Source organism: Porites lutea, chromosome 13 (genome assembly GCF_958299795.1).
Source record: "Porites lutea chromosome 13, jaPorLute2.1, whole genome shotgun sequence".
Taxonomy (NCBI): Eukaryota; Metazoa; Cnidaria; class Anthozoa; order Scleractinia; family Poritidae; genus Porites; species Porites lutea.
Genome location: NC_133213.1, coordinates 4239310 through 4259662, shown reverse-complemented (window position 1 = coordinate 4259662; position 20353 = coordinate 4239310). Strand labels below are relative to the sequence as shown.

Genomic DNA, 20353 nt, shown 5'->3' with positions numbered 1-20353 from the left:
TTTTCCATTGATTAATTCCTGCAACGTTTTTCTCCGAAAGAGGGGAAGAAAACTTCAGAGCCGTCAGTGGGTGCTATCTGTAACGTCTTTTTGGTCTCATACACTTTGTAGCTCCCAGTCCAAAGGGTAATCAAGAAATATTTTTCACCTCCTGGTGTAAGGTAATTCGGGAAATTTTTGCTAGTAGAATCCGGAATTTAGCACAAGGAATCCAGAATCGCTAGCGATTGGAATCCGGATTCCAAGTTCCACTGAAAACGAACCCATACTAAGGTACCTGGAATCCAGAATCATGATCCACAGTGCGGAATTCAGAATCCAAGACTGTCTTGGATTATCTTATATGGTTTTATTGTAAAACGAAGCAGCTTTTTCTGCTATTCTTTATCACTAAATCTGAGCGTCATATTAATTCCAGCCCAACTAATATAGGCGAGACACGCAACAGCTTATGACAATTAAAACAAAAAGTAATCATTACAGAGCAATAACAAAATAAATATGCTTTAACCTAACCACTTCTACAAGTTTAAACCACGCGAAAATGAATTTTTTGCAATAGTGTCTCAAGAATCACATATTTACGGACTGCCATTAAGCGATCGAACTCTGAAATTACCTAATACTGTTATTAAGCGACACGCACAAGAACAGAAGCCTTCTTTTACCATGTATGAACCACCTGTGAGTGGGCTTATCATCTCACATATTTATGCTTGCTGACATTCGATCTATTGATCATATATCGTCCTACCTGAGGCGCTCAGAAAGGTATGGATTTCTTTAAAGTCTGTCGGCCATTCAGTTTTTTCCTATTTGCAGGTGAATCGAACTTTTACGTTTAAGTCATTTTCTTCCCCCTTTTTTCCACCCCTACTCGTGAACCAATCGGAGCAAACTGTCGCAATACAAGCACCTGTTTACATGGTTGCCGTCCTCATTCAGTGAATTTTCTGATTGTTTTGAGCAAGAACATTTTGTTTTCAGTAGCTGAATGAGGGAAACCGATTTTTTCACGACTTTTTTTGCCCAAAAAGTTTCCAAAAAGTTTAGAGGGTATTTAACATGTTTGGCGACAAACTTATTATCATTATCCTTATCATGATTATTATTAATGTTATTAATATTATTATGATTATTATTATTATTATTATCATCATTATTATTATGATTATTATTATTATTATTATTATTATTATTATTATTATTATCATTATCATTTCATTATTATTTTATAATTGCTTTTGTTGGCAATCTAGCTTGCATCTGCATTGGCAATCGTTAAAACCAACAGGTTTAGTCGCGAATTGTGCTTCCTGGGGGCAGGGAATTTTTACTTTCACATTCATGAGCTACAGCAATTTTGAAATCAGAAAATAAAGTTTTGCTCTCAAGCAAATTTGTTCTAGGTAGAACAAAAGCAAAGAAAAGATAAAGAGTCCTTATTTTACCTCGGTATCTCGAAATGGTCATCTGACTAACAAACTTAAGACCGACGGTCCACTCAGTTCCCCCCCCGCCCACCTCTCCATCAGTGCTCCATTTTACGGTTACCTAAAGCTACTTAAAGCCACACAGAAAGGAAAGAAGTCGAAAGAAGGATTTGTGTGGTCCAACCTGGGGTGAACTCGGGACCTCCCGCCAGAAGTCCGCGCACTAACTAACTGCGCTAATCCTTCCTACTAGGATAGGCTTCCCATTTTATTATGCCGCAGAATTTCGCTTTTCAGTCTTCTTTTACTTGTCCCTTATGAACATCAACAAAAGCAGTTATCATGTCATTTATCATCGGCCTCTTCATTGCTGATGTACCTTACAATAAAGAAATTGATAAACAGGTGAAACAGTTAATTTATTCAATGGCTTTACTTGAAGATCTGCACGGCTTTGTGCGTTTTTTTACTTCTCACTGCAACTTACAATTTTTATAGCTCTAAGAAAATAAAAATATATATATTCTAAATTGCTTATCCAAAAATAATGGCTTGGGCACAGTATTTAAGCTTTTTCCTTCTTATGAAGACAAATCATATTCTTCGCGTCCCTTCTCGCAAATATAGTTGAGTTCACTGTGGCACTGGAAATCATTCCACAAGCCAATCTGTGGTTCACCTCCTGGCCAGAACACTCCATTGGCTATCTCAGCGCAGTCTTGTTCTCCGTCTTCGTCATTTGGCTGCTCGTCCGCCCATTTTGTACAAGCTGAACTAGGAGTCTGGCCATCCGTCCAGACAAATTTTCCCTCCTCTTCCTTGTCCGTTAGTCCAGTCCATGCTTCAATATTTTGTTCGCCTTCTGGAACTATTAGAAATTCTTGTAGAAGAAAAGTGTTTTCTTCTTTAGATTCGATCTTGACCAAATTACCTTCCTTTTCTTCACACGATTCCTCGGCTTTCTCCCATGATTTCTTTGCTGTGAACATTTTGAGGCATTTCCTGTACCCTTTAGGTTGATAGGTTGGGTGGCATTCCATGCCGCTTCCGTTGCTGTCATATAATTTCCATCCTTCGTCGCAAACTGAAATGAAGACAGAAATCACTGTCGATTAATTAATATTGTTAATTGTTCAAAACAGTTCTCCGTTTTGATTGACTTCCGGCAAATTGACCATTTTTACATTGCCCATAATACACCTTGTTTGCCCCCAAGAATTTTACGTAACCATCATAGTTACCATTTTCTCCTTTTTAACAGTCATCCCAAGAGTAAATTGAATAAAATGGTTATGCAAAGTCTTACTGGAGAGTTGAATAAGTTATATTATGGGTAATGTGAAAATGGTGAATTTTTCACATCCAGGTGATGCTGTGTTCATGTGGGAGATGCGAGCAATATCTAATCAAGACGTTGTTTGCAGCAAACGGGAAGGAGACACGAGTTTTTTTAGCATTAATGAACTCAAATTCGTTTCGAAATAATCCACGGTAATTCGAAGAGGAAATAGCCGAATCACTGATTTAAACTAAACGGGAAAAATACAAAAACACGCAAAAAAAAATCGCTCGATTGAAGTCATCAGGCCTTTTGAGAAGTATCTGCAAGAAAGCAACTGTACATATTCGGTAAATGTGCCGAAAACAAGCCAAATTTTCTGACGAACGTCTAGGATGTAAGGTTGTTAATTTTGAATGAATTGTAAAACAATTATTGCATTCGGTTTTCGCATGAGCTCAACAATTGTGCCTATCTCAGTGGCTATTATCATAATTATTCATATAATGGGCCTAAGTAAATAATTATTAAATGGTCACATAGAATTAATATAAATTATGATAGCAATAACATTAATAATAATAATGATAAGGATGATGATGATGATGATGATGATGATGATGATGATGATGATAGTGCAAAATGATAATGTTAAATCATAAAGGTACAAGTACCAATGAATACGACAACGGCAAAATTGGCTTAGTTTTATTATGTCTTTTACTACATGCGTCCTGCTGATTCTTTCTTACCCAGTGCTGAGCATTTTCCCAAGAGCAATGTCAAAAGTATTCCAGTTATTTTCATTCTGCAACAGAACTAAAAGTAAACAGATAATAACTTTCAATTCACACAGTCTTATGCGGTAGCTCCGCTTTTAGGCCTTGTTAGATTCTTACACTCACAGGGATTTGGCTCAAAGACCAAGACTCGAAGAGACATTTATGTATTACCCTCGTATAGTATTCTTTTTGCAGAGAAAATCTCTATTTTCACACTATAGGCACGTAATTGGGAATCAGGAATTGTAAAAACAAAAAAGCCTGCAAATTTGAAATTTATACTGATGTACATGTAATTTATGAGGTAAACCGTTGATGCATTTGCAGAAAATTTACATTTCTAAAATTGAATAAATTAAATCGCCCACTATATATTGTCAACTGAAATTTGTGATTCAGTTATCGAATATTGGGCTATTTTCAGTTATTTCCAGAGGGGACTTTTAAATTAAGTATTTATAATTTCTAGTATGTTACTTCAAGAAAAAGAAACCTGTCGCCCCATGTAAGGGAGTCGGATTCCGGAGTCTGGCAAGTTTTTCCTTGTGGAATCCGGAATCCTGGACTTTGGTATCCAGAAAAAGATCAAAGAATCCGGAATCCCACTGTAGCGATTGGAATCCGGGATCAAATAGTGTGGAATCATGTATCTGAAATCGGGAATCCATGGCGTGGAATCCAGTATCCAAGACTTTAAATTCCCTTACATGTGGCGAAATCTGTGGGATATCTCGCAAAGGAACACAACATGCAACGGTATATAAAAATATTAATTGCAACCATCTTTGTTTTCCCTGAAATTTACATTTATTCAATAATGTTCCGCTTGAGTTATGGAACGTGTAATAATCAAATATTTGCTCGTTATGGTATTTTTACAGCTGCTTTTTCTTTCGCACAAAAACAAATACATGTGAAGTGAAAATCTCCTTTAAAAGTGGTATAGCCTTGGGGTACGGTTGACGACCCAGTTGTTGCGGCGAGCAAAAATATCGATTTGTTTTTAACAGTAAAATGATAAGAGGCATCGATTTCTTTTCCTGACCTTTTATTTCGCTTTTTATTTTTGAAGGAGTTTTGTGAAATCATTGATGCCTTCAAAATGATCCGTCGATTCTTGACTTTACATTGGCTACTTCGTATTAAATTGATTCATTAACTCCTGATCGGTCACTTAATGTGATTCACGGATGTGCAGTTATCGAAAAAAAAAACTTGACTGATTGTATTTAGAATCAGGAGAAAGACAAGGAAAACAGTACGCAGAGAGGAAAGGTATAAACAACACACATACCTTGCCTTTAAAAATAGTGACTCACCTTAATGAAATATCAAGAACAAAGTTCTTTTAGTTCTTTTAGCGGGATACCCAGACCAAGCGCACACAACTGTCTACAAATGTAACCTGTCATTTTCTGTTTAATTTTAAATTACAGCAATTGTAAGCGCGTAGTCACTTAGGATTAATGGTCAATTGAATGGCAGATGCCACCAGTAGAACCAACAAAGAACCACAGAAACCGTCCCACAGCTGATTGAACCATACCTATGGCCACCGGTTTCTCCTGAGATCGAAGGGTGAAAAAACTGTTGTAGTTTCATTAGATGAGGTCACAATATGCAACTTCAAGTAAATAAGCTAAGCATGACCAAGAGGACTTCATAAACACGTTTACTTTAAAGTAGGACTTATTTACCTGCCTTAAGGTATCAGCCACCCTTAAAATTGCCATTTTTCCATATTTGAGGTTTCAACGTTTTCAAATAGATATGCTTGAGAGCTTTCTTTATAAAAAAAAAACCAGAAGAAAATATTATTTCTGTCGAAAGATATCGGGGGTAAAAGATTTTTTCTCGTTAATTATCTTAATTGATCGTTAACAAGATCTGTCATACCAGTGTCATATATCAATTAACTTGCCTGTGAACTAGTAACGTGATACCGAGTGCGTGCTTCGACACAACACGTGCGAATTGTCTTCGCGTTGTTTATAGCCTTTAGTATTCTCCGTGGATATTTAGCGTTTGTTTCGGTGAAAATGCCGCCAAAAAAAAAGAAAAGGTCGAAAAAAGAGCGAAGAAAGAAATCGAGGAGCGAGTTTGACAAAGAATGGGCCGCAAAATTGGCAGAGAACGACTAAGGCTCATTTTATCAGCAAGAGAAGTGGCTCGAGGAGTTGGATATTCAGAAAAGCGAAAATGCTGCAGTTTGTGAGAGTGCAAGCCGCTCCAAAATCCAGCTTGAAGAACCAGATGAAGAAAGCCAGTTAAGCTCATCGACCCCATCTGCTGATGGAACGTGGAAAACAATAAGCGGTCGAGCTATCGTATTGAGCGAAAAGCTGCTTGAGAAACTGGACGAGTCTGTATCTTGTCGATTTTGCCAGGGAAGAGTCCAAGTCATGGAAAATGTAGCGACTAAGCATGGACTTGGTTCTACCTGGAGAATCCAGTGCCAGAATGAAAGCTGGCCGTCGCACAAGACAAATTCTGTTTTTAATTCTTCCGAGAAGAGCAGAGCGTTTGAAATAAACCGGGCCTCAGTTCTTGGCCTTCGAGCAATCGGTGGTGGGCATTCGGCGGCTTCAAAGTTTTTTAGTTTCCTTGGCCTGGCGCTCGAGAAAGAATTAAACCGTGCTTCTCGTGGTGTAAAAGAGTGGAAGTTTTCCAACGGAGAATTAAACTGTTCACTTGAAGATGTTGATAGCAATAAAAAGTTTGTTCCTGTTACATGTTACCTGTCAAAGTCCTATTGTTAGAGAAAATTGATCCCTCTCTGATATCAATCAGAATAAACATTTAGGTGTTATAATCTCATTCCAGGTATGATGCCGCCAAAAATGTATTTTCTATTTTATCTCCGAACGCAAATTTTGCTGATCGACTTGTACGTTTTGAACTCCAAGTCGGCAGCCTTTCAATCAATTTGGCTAAAATTTGGCCAGAGTGATGCCATATATCTCTTCTACAAAACCGTGTCTGCGAATTTTAATACTCCTTTTCATTTTAAAGCTAGAGCTTTTTTTACACAGAGAGTGTTGACTAATTGCCTTCCCCAACTTCATTTGCTAATAAAAGAAAAACAAACGCACTTGTCAAAAATCTGAGACACGGTATTTTAGTGGAACGTGTTGAGAAGCGAATGCAGTGTTAATTGTTTTCTTCCGTTTATTTCCGGCGGGAGTGGAACATGATTTATAGAGACGTGTATTTTACACAAAGCGTTCCAATTTCGAAACATATTTAAGTAAATCGTTTTTGTTAGTTCAAATCCATAATCTGGAATTATTAAGCTTTTAAAAAATATATGGTTTATAGGGATTTTTGTAAAAACAACTAACGCTACAGCGATCCGCGCGGACTGTCCTGAAGGGTGGCTGATACCTTAACGTGTTCTTGCTTCTTGAGAAAACTGAGAAACACTTCGTCATGCAGTTTCCGGAATCCCGGAAATATTTGCTTGTGGAATCTAGAACCTTGGGCTTTGGGAATGGGGAATACAGCTCAAGGAATCCGGATCCCACTAAGGATTGGAATCTGGAATTCAAGTTCCACTGTCTAAAAATCCAGAATCCACGGCGTGAAATCAAGAATCTAAGACTGTCTTGGATTCCCTTACATGTGGAAAAACACTACACTGATCCTTCAGGGGCACCCATCGAGAATATAGTTCAAAACCACTTAAACATAGCATTGTTGTACGTATTTTAGCATTTAAACGGTAGATATGGGCATATTTTTATCCCCTAAAAAAATTTTTCATCTGTTCGGATTCCTAGCTGAAAGTCTAGTGATGCGAAAGTTATAGGGATCAAAACTTACTTTTTCGAAAATTTCAGCTAGAAATTCTAGGCGACCATTTTAGGGTAAAAATCCGTTAAAAATGGGCAATTATACCATTTTTTAAATGTTCGAAAATCCTAGGAGAAGCAGGCAAGCAAGAAATTTTACAAAAAGGGTTCCGAAAATTCTAGACCTCAAATCGTCTTCGGAAGAGATATTTTCCAAAAATTGACTTTGGGTACCCCTGATCCTTGCCGTTTACTTTTGGGAACATCTATTGATCCTTAAATTACCTAAGGATGACTAACATCCTCTGCCCCAATTTGATCTATTTAAACCCGGTCCTAGAAATTGCTTTCTTAAAATAGCGTTATGTAAAAAACAAAATAAATAGAATTAAGAACAGCGCAAAAATGTGTACACTTATTATGAGCGAGACTGAAGAGGGAAAATTTGTCCTGTAGAATTCGGTATTTTTTTAGTATGTTAATTAATGCTGGCGCAGATCAATTTATTTTCTCAGGAGATTTGGTTTGTTTTTTTTGCGATGAATAAAAATATGCGTACGTGCAAGCCAATATCTGCAATTATTCCCTTAGGTACCGTCACATGATACACACTGGACAACAAAACAATGAAGTGAAAAGGGTCTATTGGAAAAAGGGAAAGTGCACGCGGTTCAAAGGTCTTAAAATATTTCAGTCAGGTCTTGTTACAACTTATGGAAAAAACCGGAGGGAAATTGAGGATAATATGGCCAATGGGGAATGAAAGTTGTTTCTGACCATTTTTATCGGCGGGAGCATTCGTTTCTGGTCTGTCAATTCGCCGTTGCTTTCTTTCAGCGAAAGAAACGTTAACCTCGTCGCGTGAACTTGAAGGTAAGCTATGCCAACGATTTCAAATACGTTTTAGTTTGAGTTTATTTCGACGGTTTCGACGGTGGTTTCAACGACCTCAAATAAATTTTTCTTTTGCTGCAAAATTCGCAATAGTTATTCTGGAATTGTAGCTGAGTCAGTATAATTTTTGCTATCTTCTAGAATGTGTTTGTGATGATAATTAAGTATACCATAATACTTTTTAATTGGCAGCCGCGTATTCACATCAAGCCTCTCTGCATATCTTTAATAATAATAATAATTCCTTTATTTACCCTCGGTAGTACTTGTAGCACTTATGCTAGTGGGGCCGAGCAAATAAATAATTCAAATCAAACTTAACAGGGTTAAGAATCCCAACTGGCTGCAGGCAAACCAGCCGGCTATTTACAAGCGTGGCGGAGGATTTGAACTCGGGACTACCGTGAACAAATCCAGCAAGCGGTCAGAGCGGGACTTGAACTGGGGCCCAAGGACGAGACGGGATTCAAAATGCGTCTTGTTTCGCGACAGTTTCGATTGAAAGATGAAATTTTAACGGTAAATGAAGTAGCTACACCAATAAATGCTAAGTAAGAGACAACATCTGGCTTGTCGGTGTTTACTGGTCGCTAGGAAAAAATTTCTTACTGAATTTGTAACAAAATCGTAATCAGGTTGGAAGTAAAATTCATTTGTAAGGAATTGACTTGCTGGGATCATGACATTTCACAGCACCTTCCTAAGTGAGGAGGAAAATGTTTCACTTTTATATTCGGCCCATGTAAAGGTATTCGGATTCCGTATTCTAAAAACAAAAAAAAAATAGCGTGTGGAATCCTGATTCCTTGGTCTCGGAATAGGGTTTCAGCTCATGGAATCCAAAATTCCACTCACGGTAAGAATTCCACTGACAGGAAATCTGGAATCCAGTGTATGGAGTACGAAATTCACAGATTGGAATACCGAATCGAAGACTGGATTAGAAGGGGCGGTTTAAATGAACTGCATACTTGGATCTTCGCCTTTGTATACCCCAAAACAATGCTCATCTCAGTATTTCGAGCAACTGATTTATTTTATTTGTCATAATGATATAAGTCTGTGCGCGTTTTGTGTCGTGAAAGCAAACTGCATAAAGTAGTAACGTAAACCCTTCCATAAACTCTTTGTTTATATTTATTTTCATTGTCGTCATCTTCAATATCACCCTCAACCTCATCACTTCTCACTGGATAAATGAAGCGCTGTTAATTCTTTGGTTGTAGCATCTTCTCGAATTCTTTTGCTTTTCTAATCTCAGATTTCTTGAGATGGAAAACCTTGAAAATCTTGTCCCTCAGCTGTGAGAATCGTCTGCGTCTGCGTCTGCGTAGTCTTTTCAGTTTACTCAATCTAAAGCCTAGGTATAATGGTACCAATATGTGATCAGTGAGACAGTGCTAGATCTGTATGAGAGATGATTTGTTGGTAACAATAGCGTTTGATGACATAAGTAATTGAAGAGTAAAAAAATAAATGAAAGGGTTAAAACATAAATTCTTTGAACAATTATACACGGAAGAAAACTGCTCGTGAACAATGAGAGTGTTACTGAGTAAATGTAACCCTGCATGAAGCAAAATTTTTTTTAACCACTTTCGCTTTATTGCTACTTTAAGGGGAAAAATTGATGAAATTCGGGTTCATCCGATAAATTTAACATTATGACGTCATTATGACGTCGAATGCGTCAATCAAGTTATACTTTATAGGTGTCGGAAACAATGAGTTCCTTTTGCTGTGTTACTTTGCTGGCCGTAACATAAGTGGTTTTAAAGTTATAGAGGGAGGTCTCCAAAGCCTCCCCTCAAATTACAGGGAGGGTAGGGTTAATCATTTGCTCGGTACTTCATAGTTGACCTACAGGACCGTTTTGTGAATAGTTCGACTCTAACATCGGAAATCTATGGCAGTACCGAGAAATTAAAAAATTCACTAATCCTACCTCTTAGAAGGTTAACAGCACTGGTAGAAGCGCGGGGTGCTAGATATTCGACGATTACGCCTCCTGGCTGAGAAGAAAGATCGATGACCGCTCGAGGTAGAAGTTGGGTACCCGGCATGATTTGATTGATTGTCGAAAAGAAGACATTCTTGTGAGCTTCACTCTTTTTCTGCCAGTCATCCCATATCTTATCAATAAAACCATGATGAAGGAAGAACTCTGGAGCTGCAGCGGAATCAATGGAACACATTGTTCCATCAATCAAACAATGAACTAAATCATGGAGATTTATTCGTAGCATGAGTTCGAAATCGGTGAAGTTAGCCACTTCCGTTTTCAATACTCTCTCTACAGCTACTGTATCCGGGGGATTTCCATTAAACATCCGGACCAAACAGCGAGGACCCGGCTCCGGAGGACTTCCCGCCGGAAGTGGCACAATACTCCATTCATTCTCTCTGAAAGGACCAGTCTGAACACAAAACGACATTCCACCTCCATCCCCACCGAAACCAGTGTCTGCGCTGTGCCATAGGTCACTTTTATTTGCCGTGCTGAACGGATTACTGGATACAGCACTCCAGTCCCAGTAAGCAATTGTAAAATTACAGTCGACTTGACGGAGAAGATTTTCGTATTGAAGAATGAACCAGCGATGCCAAGTAAGGAAATGATCTCGTTGGTGGATTCCTATGGAAGCATAGAAAAGAACAACTAAAACGTATGCCATATACATGTACAACTAACGTTTTTGAGAGCTTGAATGCACGATAATACGTTACGTTGTAACTTGTATGAGTGTGAGCCTTTATCAAACAAAAAATGCGATTTTCCCCTGTCTTTTTCGGTACTCAAAACGAATGAAATAATACCAAAAGCAGTATCATGATAGGTGACGTGATAGGTGTAGAGGCGTGGCATCCTTTAAAACTTATATTACATACCTTCACCTGCTATCTATTAAAAGTTTAATTTATGCGAAATATTATAACACACACACCAAAAACAAACAAACAAACAAACAAACCAAAAAGGAACGAACAATCAAAGAACAGGAAGGGTTAAGGTAACCGTATGTATTAAGGTTAAATATCGAAGGGTTATATACGTCGCCTCAAATATTCTGCCGTCTAGATGGGCTTCATTCATGGTCCGAATATCTGGTCACGCTGCACCAGTGTGCGGTACAGAAAACCATCCGATATATAAAACGCTCTAATATAATTTAGATATTGACGCGGCGGGCAGCTTTGCTCCGTTACAAAAATCGTGCTGAAATAACCGTTCTTACGAGTAAGCAAAACCCTTTTTAGTACGGTTTGTGTTTTGGCGCAAGAGCCAGAGGCGGATCTAGGGGGAGGGTGCAGGGGGTGCGCACCCCCCCCCCCCCCCCCCCTTGAGATGACCTGTGGTTTTCTAATACAACTGGTATCCTGCAAAAAAAAAAAGAAGTAGAGCAAGAGACGAGTGCACCTCCTCCTAGAAAAAAATCCTGGATCCTCCCCTGAAGGGCTATCCAGTTTGGTATGGACATGGCCTTTAAGGCACAAATAACGAGTTTTGTTAATAAGATGGTTAAACGGTAACAAGAGGCATATGTGGCGTGCACAGACCTGAGAGGAACAAGATGCGGTGAGAGTTGAGAAGGTTATCATATTCCGTCTTCCATCTCGGATCGGTGGATGCTGTCTTGATGGTTTTTATATAACGTTTTCGTTCCTCAAACGTCATGGCAGTAAATTCTTTTCTAATTCGGACGCAGTTCACTAATTGACCACCAATGCAAGTGCACCGCTGACCACACTGATCATGTACAGAGCTTCCCTCTTGACAGCCTGAAAAATTAAAAAAAAAGGTGGGGGGAGGAAAGGAAGTTTGATCAAAAGTCAAATCAATAAGGCAAATAAGCTTTTTGACTTTCTATTAGTCAGAATTTTTTCTCATGTTTTTTAGTAGGCTGCCTTCAAAATGGCAACCGATTGGTTGTTGATATTTCGCAATAACCAAATTATAGAGCATTTTCACGTGACGTCACGTCAGCCATATTGGTGTTGCAAAAAAAGTGTGTGAAATGGCGGCAATATTGGTGTTTCAAACCAGTCGTGTGGGAGTTAAACCTTTAACTTATGTAAAAACTTTCTCTTGTACCAATACATTTACAAATCTACTGGCCACGTGAGTGAGAACGCTCTATTATGATACCTTAATGGTGCTTTAATTACCTGGACATCGATTAGTATTGCACGATTGAGACTGGGAACTAGAGCCTTGGCATTTGGCACCGCCTCCGGATGGAGGAGGATTGGTACAGCTACGCATGCGTGATTGTGATCCACCACCACAAGTCTGACTACAAGAGCCCCAAACTCCCCAGAGCGACCATCCGCCGTTGACTAAAATCAAAATAACTTTTTGTTATGTCGCAATCGTGTTAGAAGGTCACGCGCTATAAGACGACTGCCATGCGCGTTTTAAATCTCCTGTTCAGAATACACTTCACTCCAACTTTCCCAACAATCCTCCCCTTCCCCCTTCCCTCACTCTCCACAAAAGAAATAAAAATGTAAAAAAAAAAAAAAAAGAAAGAAAAAGAAAACGGAAAGGAAAGGGAAAGAAAACTGCTATAAAATGCTGAATTTCTCAGAAATTTGTTTGTTTATTTTTGCGCTTTCTCTTTTTTTCTTCCAATTCAAATTAGAATTGCACCTTAGTCACGATATTGGCCACTTTAAATGGAATACATTACTCACCTGGGCAAACCATGCTGTTGCAGGATTGCGATTGGGAACTGATTCCTTGACAGTCGGCTCCACCTCCAGTCGGGGGCGGATTTGTACAACTGCGCATGCGTCTTTGTGACCCTCCACCGCAAGTGACAGAGCAGCCACTCCAGCTTCCCCAGACTGACCATCCACCATTAACTTGACATATAGAAGAAAAAAACAACAATAAATAATAAAAATGAGAAGAAGAAGAAAAAGAAGAAAAAGAAGAAGAAGAAGAAGAAGAAGAAGAAGAAGAAGAAGAAGAAGAAAAAGGAAAAGAACAAGAAAAGAACAAGAATGAAAACAAATAGCCTTTTTTATTGATCTGAAAAATTAATTCAAAATATTTTTTGATTAGTTTCAGATGTGATTTATTGGAATTTTTAAGAGGGTTGCTATTCGCTTCTTGCTTATTTTAATTTTAATTTTTTTGTTGTTCTCAGTTAAAAGTTAATTTCAATGCCTCTTTCAACAACGTTTCTTTCGAAGCCTTTGGATTAACGTTTGAAGTAGCGCATTCAAACCGCTGACGTTACTATTGTTAGAAAATGTGCCACGTATTTGTCTTCTAAATGCTACATGATGTTAACATGCCCAGCAGGCGCAGGTCCTTTTTTCGACGAAATAAAAAGAGAAATATCGAGGACTCCCGCACGAATTAGTGGGCTCTATAAAAAAAAAAACTGACCGGTTATATAACTGCGCATTGCTTACCCACGCATCGGTGTGTGTTGCAAGATTGGGACTGGGAACTGCTTCCTGAACATCCAGCACCACCTCCAGATGAGGGTGGATTAGTGCAAGTACGTATACGCGTTTGTGATCCACCGCCACAGGTTTGACTACAGCTACCCCAGACACCCCACTCAGACCAATTGCCATCAACTATAAAACAACAACAACAAAAATAAACAAAAAAACAAAAAAAAGAAAAAAAACCTGACCGGTGCCTGTTACACAGGCTATGTCATTGCGCATTGCTTACCCGCGCATTGGCGTGTGTTGCAAGATTGGGACTGGGAACTGCTTCCTGAACATCCAGCACCACCTCCAGATGGTGGTGGATTAGTGCAAGTACGCATGCGCGTTTGTGATCCACCGCCACAGGTCTGACTACAGCTACCCCAGACACTCCACTCAGACCAATTGCCATCAACTATAAAACAACAACAACAAAAATAAACAAAAAAGCAAAAAAAAGAAAAAAAAACTGAGCGGTGCCTGTTACACAGGCTATGTCATTGCGCATTGCTTACCCGCGCATTGGCGTGTGTTGCAAGATTGGGACTGGGAACTGCTTCCTGAACATCCAGCACCACCTCCAGATGGTGGTGGATTAGTGCAAGTACGCATGCGCGTTTGTGATCCACCGCCACAGGTCTGACTACAGCTACCCCAGACACTCCACTCAGACCAATTGCCATCAACTATAAAACAACAACAACAAAAATAAACAAAAAAGAAAAAAAAAGAAAAAAAACCTGACCGGTGCCTGTTACACAGGCTATGTCATTGCGCATTGCTTACCCGCGCATTGGCGTGTGTTGCAAGATTGGGACTGGGAACTGCTTCCTGAACATCCAGCACCACCTCCAGATGGTGGTGGATTAGTGCAAGTACGCATGCGCGTTTGTGATCCACCGCCACAGGTCTGACTACAGCTACCCCAGACACTCCACTCAGACCAATTGCCATCAACTATAAAACAACAACAACAAAAATAAACAAAAAAACAAAAAAAAGAAAAAAAAACTGACCGAAGCCTGTTACACAGGCTATGTCATTGCGCATTGCTTACCCACGCATTGGTGTTTGTTGCAAGATTGGGACTGGGAACTGCTTCCTGAACATCCAGCACCACCTCCAGATGAGGGTGGATTAGTGCAAGTACGTATACGCGTTTGTGATCCACCGCCACAGGTCTGACTACAGCTACCCCAGACACCCCACTCAGACCAATTGCCATCAACTATAAAACATCAACAACAGTAATAAACAAACAAACAAAAAACAAACAAATAAAAAAGAGTAACTTGTACTCGGGTTGTATGAATAAACATAAAAAAATGCGCCTTAATTATTTGAGTGTCAATGTATACGACAATACTAACCGGGGACACTATCTTTTCGTCTTTTACTGGGGACGGGACCGCCATTTTACGTGGTCATCCGAGCCACTCGAAGGTCAAGTCGCTTGCAGTGCAATGGGAGTACCTTTATTTCTCAGTTATTTCAAGACCCTGAGTAATGGTACGGCCCCGGGAATCGAACTTGCGACCATAACACAACACTCAATCATGTTCTCCTTTTGTATGGGTATATTTATATCAAATGAGTGGAAACATGCACAGGGACACTCATCGAAATTGATAAAGACTGCGAAATACATTTTCATGTCGGATATAGTCTGGGGAAAAAAAGCCCTAACTTGGTTGCCGAAAATGCTTTAAATAATTTGCAACTCTTGAAATTTTGACTCTCGAATCTTACACTCCCTCTATCTCCTACTTCCCCTCATTCCATTCGAAAAGAGCTTGGAAAGAATATGAATATTAAATGTAAACAAACCATTCAAGGTACACTTTGGGGCTTCCCCAAAAATACGTCTATTCTAGAATTTCGGGGGAGTCCTAACTATATCGAAACGGTAACTTCAAAATTGATAAAGGTCCGAGCCCTGAACTTAACATTTATCTTTAGTGGTATACTTGTTGGTAAATCTAACCTGTGCATTCATCCGTGTTGCAGGATTGGGACTGGGAATTACCACCTTGACAGTCTGCACCACCCCCAGAGGGAGGTGGATTGGTGCAAGTGCGCATGCGTGTTTGTGATCCACCACCACATGTGTGACTACAGCTTGTCCAGGATCCCCATTCAGACCAACCGCCATTGACTAGCAAAATACAATTTAAAGGTTTAAATGTGAGTAGAATGTTCCTCTTGGTTTTTTTTGTAGTTTATTTCGATCCCCTTCCTTTCCTTTTAAAGATATATTCCTTTCTGTAGCTAAACGCTTTTTGAGACTTTTGACGCGCGCAATTCTCACAAAAATATACAGGAGTTCTTCGTTCGTAACAAAAGCCAGAGAGCTATAATCAGTTGGAAACTTTGAGAAATTAAGTTTGTTCATTAATACTATATCAGGGTTATGGAATGATATGCCTTGATTACTGAAAGAATAGACTGTGAAAAGTCACGTTTCTTCTTTGTTCTCGCGAGCGTGTGAGCAATATTTGTGATTATTTACGAATTTATCGAAATTTATTTCTAAGTCACAAAAGGTAAACAGGACTTTTCACAGTTGTTTTCACGATTGCGAACGAGCCGGCTAACACTGCCTGATCCCATAGTAGGACACTGGAAATAAATATAAATGCATCATGGTAGGTAAAAGAAGTCTACATTAAAACGTTTCGCCTACCAGAAATCAAAAACTGATTTAAAAAAATAAAAGATCGTGAGACACTGTTGGCAGTAGAGAAAGTAAACGCTATAAGCAGTACCTGCAGCTGAGCTTTTAATCTTGTATACGGACACTAAGCACAGTCCTCCAAGGCCGGCAAAACACCATGAGTCTAGTTCCCTTGTACTGGTTACTTTAAGCCCGTCAGAACCCCAAACACACACACCATAGTTTGTTATAGCAAAGTATGTGTACTGCCTTGCCACTGCAGCCTGAGCGCAAGCTTGGATCACGTGACTCATGTCGGGATATTTGTTCCAGTCTATTTGACTTCTATAATCTAGGTACACCTTTTTGAACAAGGGGCTATAAAACTGCTCTTCATAGCAGCCGAGCGAAGAAACTGCAACTAAATAAAGATAATTACATCATATTTCAACACAAGATAGCGAAAAGTTATAAAAAAACCTCCTAGATATATAGATGGACTTCCTTTTTTGTAACGTTTCGTTACCTTAGTGATGATTTGAACACGTTCGACAAAAATTATGTTAGATAAAAAAAAACAATCTCGCTGTAAATGAAACGGTCGCGAATGGCTCTCTTTATAATCTGGATATTTTGCAATGCAGTGTTACTAGAAAATAAGCTGGGCAAAAGAATTAGATCCAGATTTTCTTTTTGGAGGAGTAATGGAGTTTTTTACTTTGTGACATAGCACTCGCCGTTATACAGCATGTTTGTTAAAAGAATTCTCACGTTGCAGCCGTCGAAGAAGTGGGTAAATGAGGTAAAAATCTCGAGTTTTCAACTCAAAACCTTTTTTTTAAAATCCCTGCTTGCGTGAGATTAGCTTGTGCATAGTAAATTATAAAGCACATTGCTTTCATAAAGTTTACCAAACACGCCTCTCAGCCAATCGGAGTGTTGACTGTCTCTGTCAGAAGAGAATTTATTTTGTATTTCTAAATGGCTGTACATCATTTCAAGCTGTTAGCAGTCTCATTCGGTCGGTTTTGCGTTTAGAAAATAGTTTGTCCGCCTACTTTGTACTTCAGGGTTTAAACCGAAACGATTTCATTGTGATGCTACATTCTTACAGGGGTTCTCGATCATAAAACTCTCGCTCCTATAGTTACAATATCAGTTTTGCATTGTTCTCATTACGAGCAGAATCAATACCCACAATTGGCATATATTTGTACAGAGGCTCTCTCTTTTGTAATACAATGAAAGAAAAAATATATATCTATTATTTTCTTTTTTACTTTTTTTGAGTCTTTTGTTATACACCAAGTACATGCCCCATTTGCGTATTGTTAGAATCCTGTTTTTTGTTTTCCGCAATGCCGCCGAATAATAACCAATTGATTGTTTAAGAAATATTAAGCTAATCTGAGGGTTTTCCTCCGATATATTGGGTTGACTTTTTTTAATTCACACTGAGAGTTATTACCGAACGCCAATATTCATCACAATGCTCGAATACAAAGCCCGAATACTGACTCTACGCTTACACTCGTGGAAGACAAGAATTACCAAGACATGGATCAAGTACAGCGCCCTAATGGGCGATAATCCGAAGAGGCAGGCCACATGAGTGCCAATGAGGAAGGCGAAAGGGGTCACCCACCCAGCCAATTACCACTCGTTGAACATCCGTAGGGTTTAGCCTAACGTTGTGTTGTTCTTCCTCTGAAAGCACTAAATCAACATTTCAATAACTGACTACATTCAGTGGGTGCGAGGTGAAAGTGGTTTCTAATAAAACTCTAATCTGATGCCTTTCCGTTTATACTTGAGTATTGGGGTTACATTTTTCTTCGTCAATTCCCACCCAAAGTTATTACGCAAAAATATATTTCATTCAACAACCATTTAAGTGTCAATACATCTGCTTTGATTTCATTTTGTCTGCTTGTTGAAAATATTTTTGAGTATTTTAAAGTATGATTTACTTTTTTTTTCTCTATCCTTCGACCTCTCTTTTTTATAATTATTGACATTCTAATAGTCAGTAAAATAATAGTACCTTTAGCATCGCATATAGAGAGAATTGACGAGATTATCAAGCCTAGCCTAATAAACGCGGCACCAGCCATATGTTATGTGAGACCTGCAGAAATGTAAATAATGGTTAGTAAACAATACGCTGAAGTACACAGATGTGGAAAAATAGATTTATTTCTGCCAAATATATAATTTTACCATAAGGAGATTGAGGGGTAGCTTCATACCGAGGGTTATGTAAATGTCTCATCAAAGGTGTTTTTTGGACTGAAGACGTGATAGAAACACATGAATTTTTAAGGGTCCTTTAACGTGTGGAAAGAGGAACTTCCTTTGGTTGTCACTAGAAATTTTAGCAACTTCAAGAATGTGTGATCACCATTTTAATTATTTTATTTCGTTTTCGAATCAGGTAACAAAATTAATTTAACTTACCAGCTAAAAGAGAAGAAGAGGTTAAATATCGTGAGACTGGAGGAAAACTACTAACCAAGACTCTAATGGTAAAAGTCATGAAAAGTTTCCACAAAGTGTTGGAAGGGAACGAAATTGAAAATGATACCTTACGGATGAAAGTGAAAAAGCGTGATCCGAACCTAACATTTTCTTCTTCTTTAATTCTCGATTAAGACTGGGGAAAACTATCAGTTTGTGGCTGAAATAGTCGTTTTCTATCTTAAACTTTACAAATTTTATCCTAGTTTTAGGAATTAAAAGAAAAAAGATTTACGTCGGGGTTCCCCTTTCTGACCATGGATGAAGATGAGGGTAATATACACTTATGACAAATCTTGATCTTAATGCCACAGCTTCAGCTTGTTATATGTTTTAAACCTTTCCCAAAGAGTTAGAATAAAAGCGGTTTTAAAAAAGCGACTTTCATTTGTGAATATGTAGACCTACCTTGTGTATACTTGTTCCCTTTCTGAGCTGGCGACTATAAATATTTGATTCAACATTTTAGTTTCTTTTATAGTGTTTTGGAAACAATACTGTATTGTATTTTTCAACAATAGACTTTCAAAGATTACTTGTAAAGAGGAAAATGACAAAATAATGAGGAACTTGTCTGCCCAAAATTTTTGCAATACTCGACATTTCTTCCGCACAGTTTCTCGTTGTCTCATGATCGTTCCTGGGCAAGTTCTCAACTAAGGCTGTGCTTTCAATATGAGCTTGAAATTAATCCTGTGAACGGTTTTGTAACATGTTCTGACATTTTTATTCTGTTGATTACAAAATGTGTTTTTAGACATATTTAAAATCAGTAAATGAAAGTGAATAGGTTTGATATATTTGACCGGCCACTTCATAGTATCTCATAGTAACCACATCCTCTACTTGTCACAATGCGGCTGAGGACTACTTAAGGGGGCTCAAGGATATTCCTGTGTAAGGTCAATCCTTTTTTAAGTCATTCACTTATATTTTAGTCACTGTACCCATACACAAAATGCTACTGAAAATGAAGAAGATATCAAGAAAATTTGCAATTTTTCGATAAAAATGCTGTACTCTGATTTCTACATTTCATTATTGAATTGTCATATTACAATTTTATTTAGCATTATTTTAAATGTTTAAGTATTCCAGGCTTTTTATTGACTAATTTGAGAAAGACATTCAATCAAGATGACCAAAAGGCACATGTTGGGTTCAATCTTCAACAGTGCCCTTAATTGTCTCGTAATTTTCATTACTTTCCGAGATGAATTTTTTTATAGATACAATTACCTCGATTTATATACACGCGAGTTTTAAGCAAAATTAAAGAGTCAAATGCTGAAAACTACTAAAAGCCACCTTAATTGATTCAAAATGGAAGGTCCAAGATGGCGGATGATTCCAGTTCCTTCTTTAATAATAGATTGACGTCATCGTGACGTCACTGTTATGGTGGGAGGCTTAATTAATTAATTAATTCAAAATGGTAGGTCCAAGGTGACTGATAATTCCAGTTCCTTCTTTAATAATAAATTGACGTCATCGTGACGTCACTGCTATGGTTGAAGACTATCAATGTGCTAGCCATCTCCATGATTTTATAA

At 38.4% G+C, this 20353-nt stretch overlaps 2 protein-coding genes across 2 annotated transcripts; both read right to left on the bottom strand.

Annotated features, from left to right (window-relative positions):
* Positions 1 to 1835: 1835 nt before the first annotated feature.
* Positions 1836 to 5184, bottom strand: LOC140923175 (hepatic lectin-like). Its single transcript, XM_073373255.1, has 3 exons — positions 4814 to 5184; positions 3465 to 3531; positions 1836 to 2517 (listed from the first exon to the last, which is right to left on the bottom strand). Exons 2-3 carry the CDS (start codon positions 3517 to 3519, stop codon positions 2015 to 2017), a joined length of 558 nt encoding a protein of 185 aa, XP_073229356.1. The 5' UTR covers positions 3520 to 3531; positions 4814 to 5184; the 3' UTR covers positions 1836 to 2014.
* Positions 5185 to 9312: 4128 nt separating this feature from the next.
* LOC140923617 (uncharacterized) lies at positions 9313 to 19269 on the bottom strand. The gene is made up of 14 exons (XM_073373690.1): positions 19209 to 19269; positions 18328 to 18411; positions 16396 to 16704; positions 15615 to 15785; positions 14692 to 14858; positions 14417 to 14587; positions 14146 to 14316; positions 13875 to 14045; positions 13604 to 13774; positions 12875 to 13045; positions 12370 to 12517; positions 11738 to 11959; positions 10125 to 10814; positions 9313 to 9539 (listed from the first exon to the last, which is right to left on the bottom strand). The coding sequence occupies exons 2-14, from the start codon at positions 18395 to 18397 to the stop codon at positions 9388 to 9390; spliced, it is 2784 nt and encodes a 927-aa protein (XP_073229791.1). The 5' UTR covers positions 18398 to 18411; positions 19209 to 19269; the 3' UTR covers positions 9313 to 9387.
* Between the last annotated feature and the right edge of the window lie 1084 nt (positions 19270 to 20353).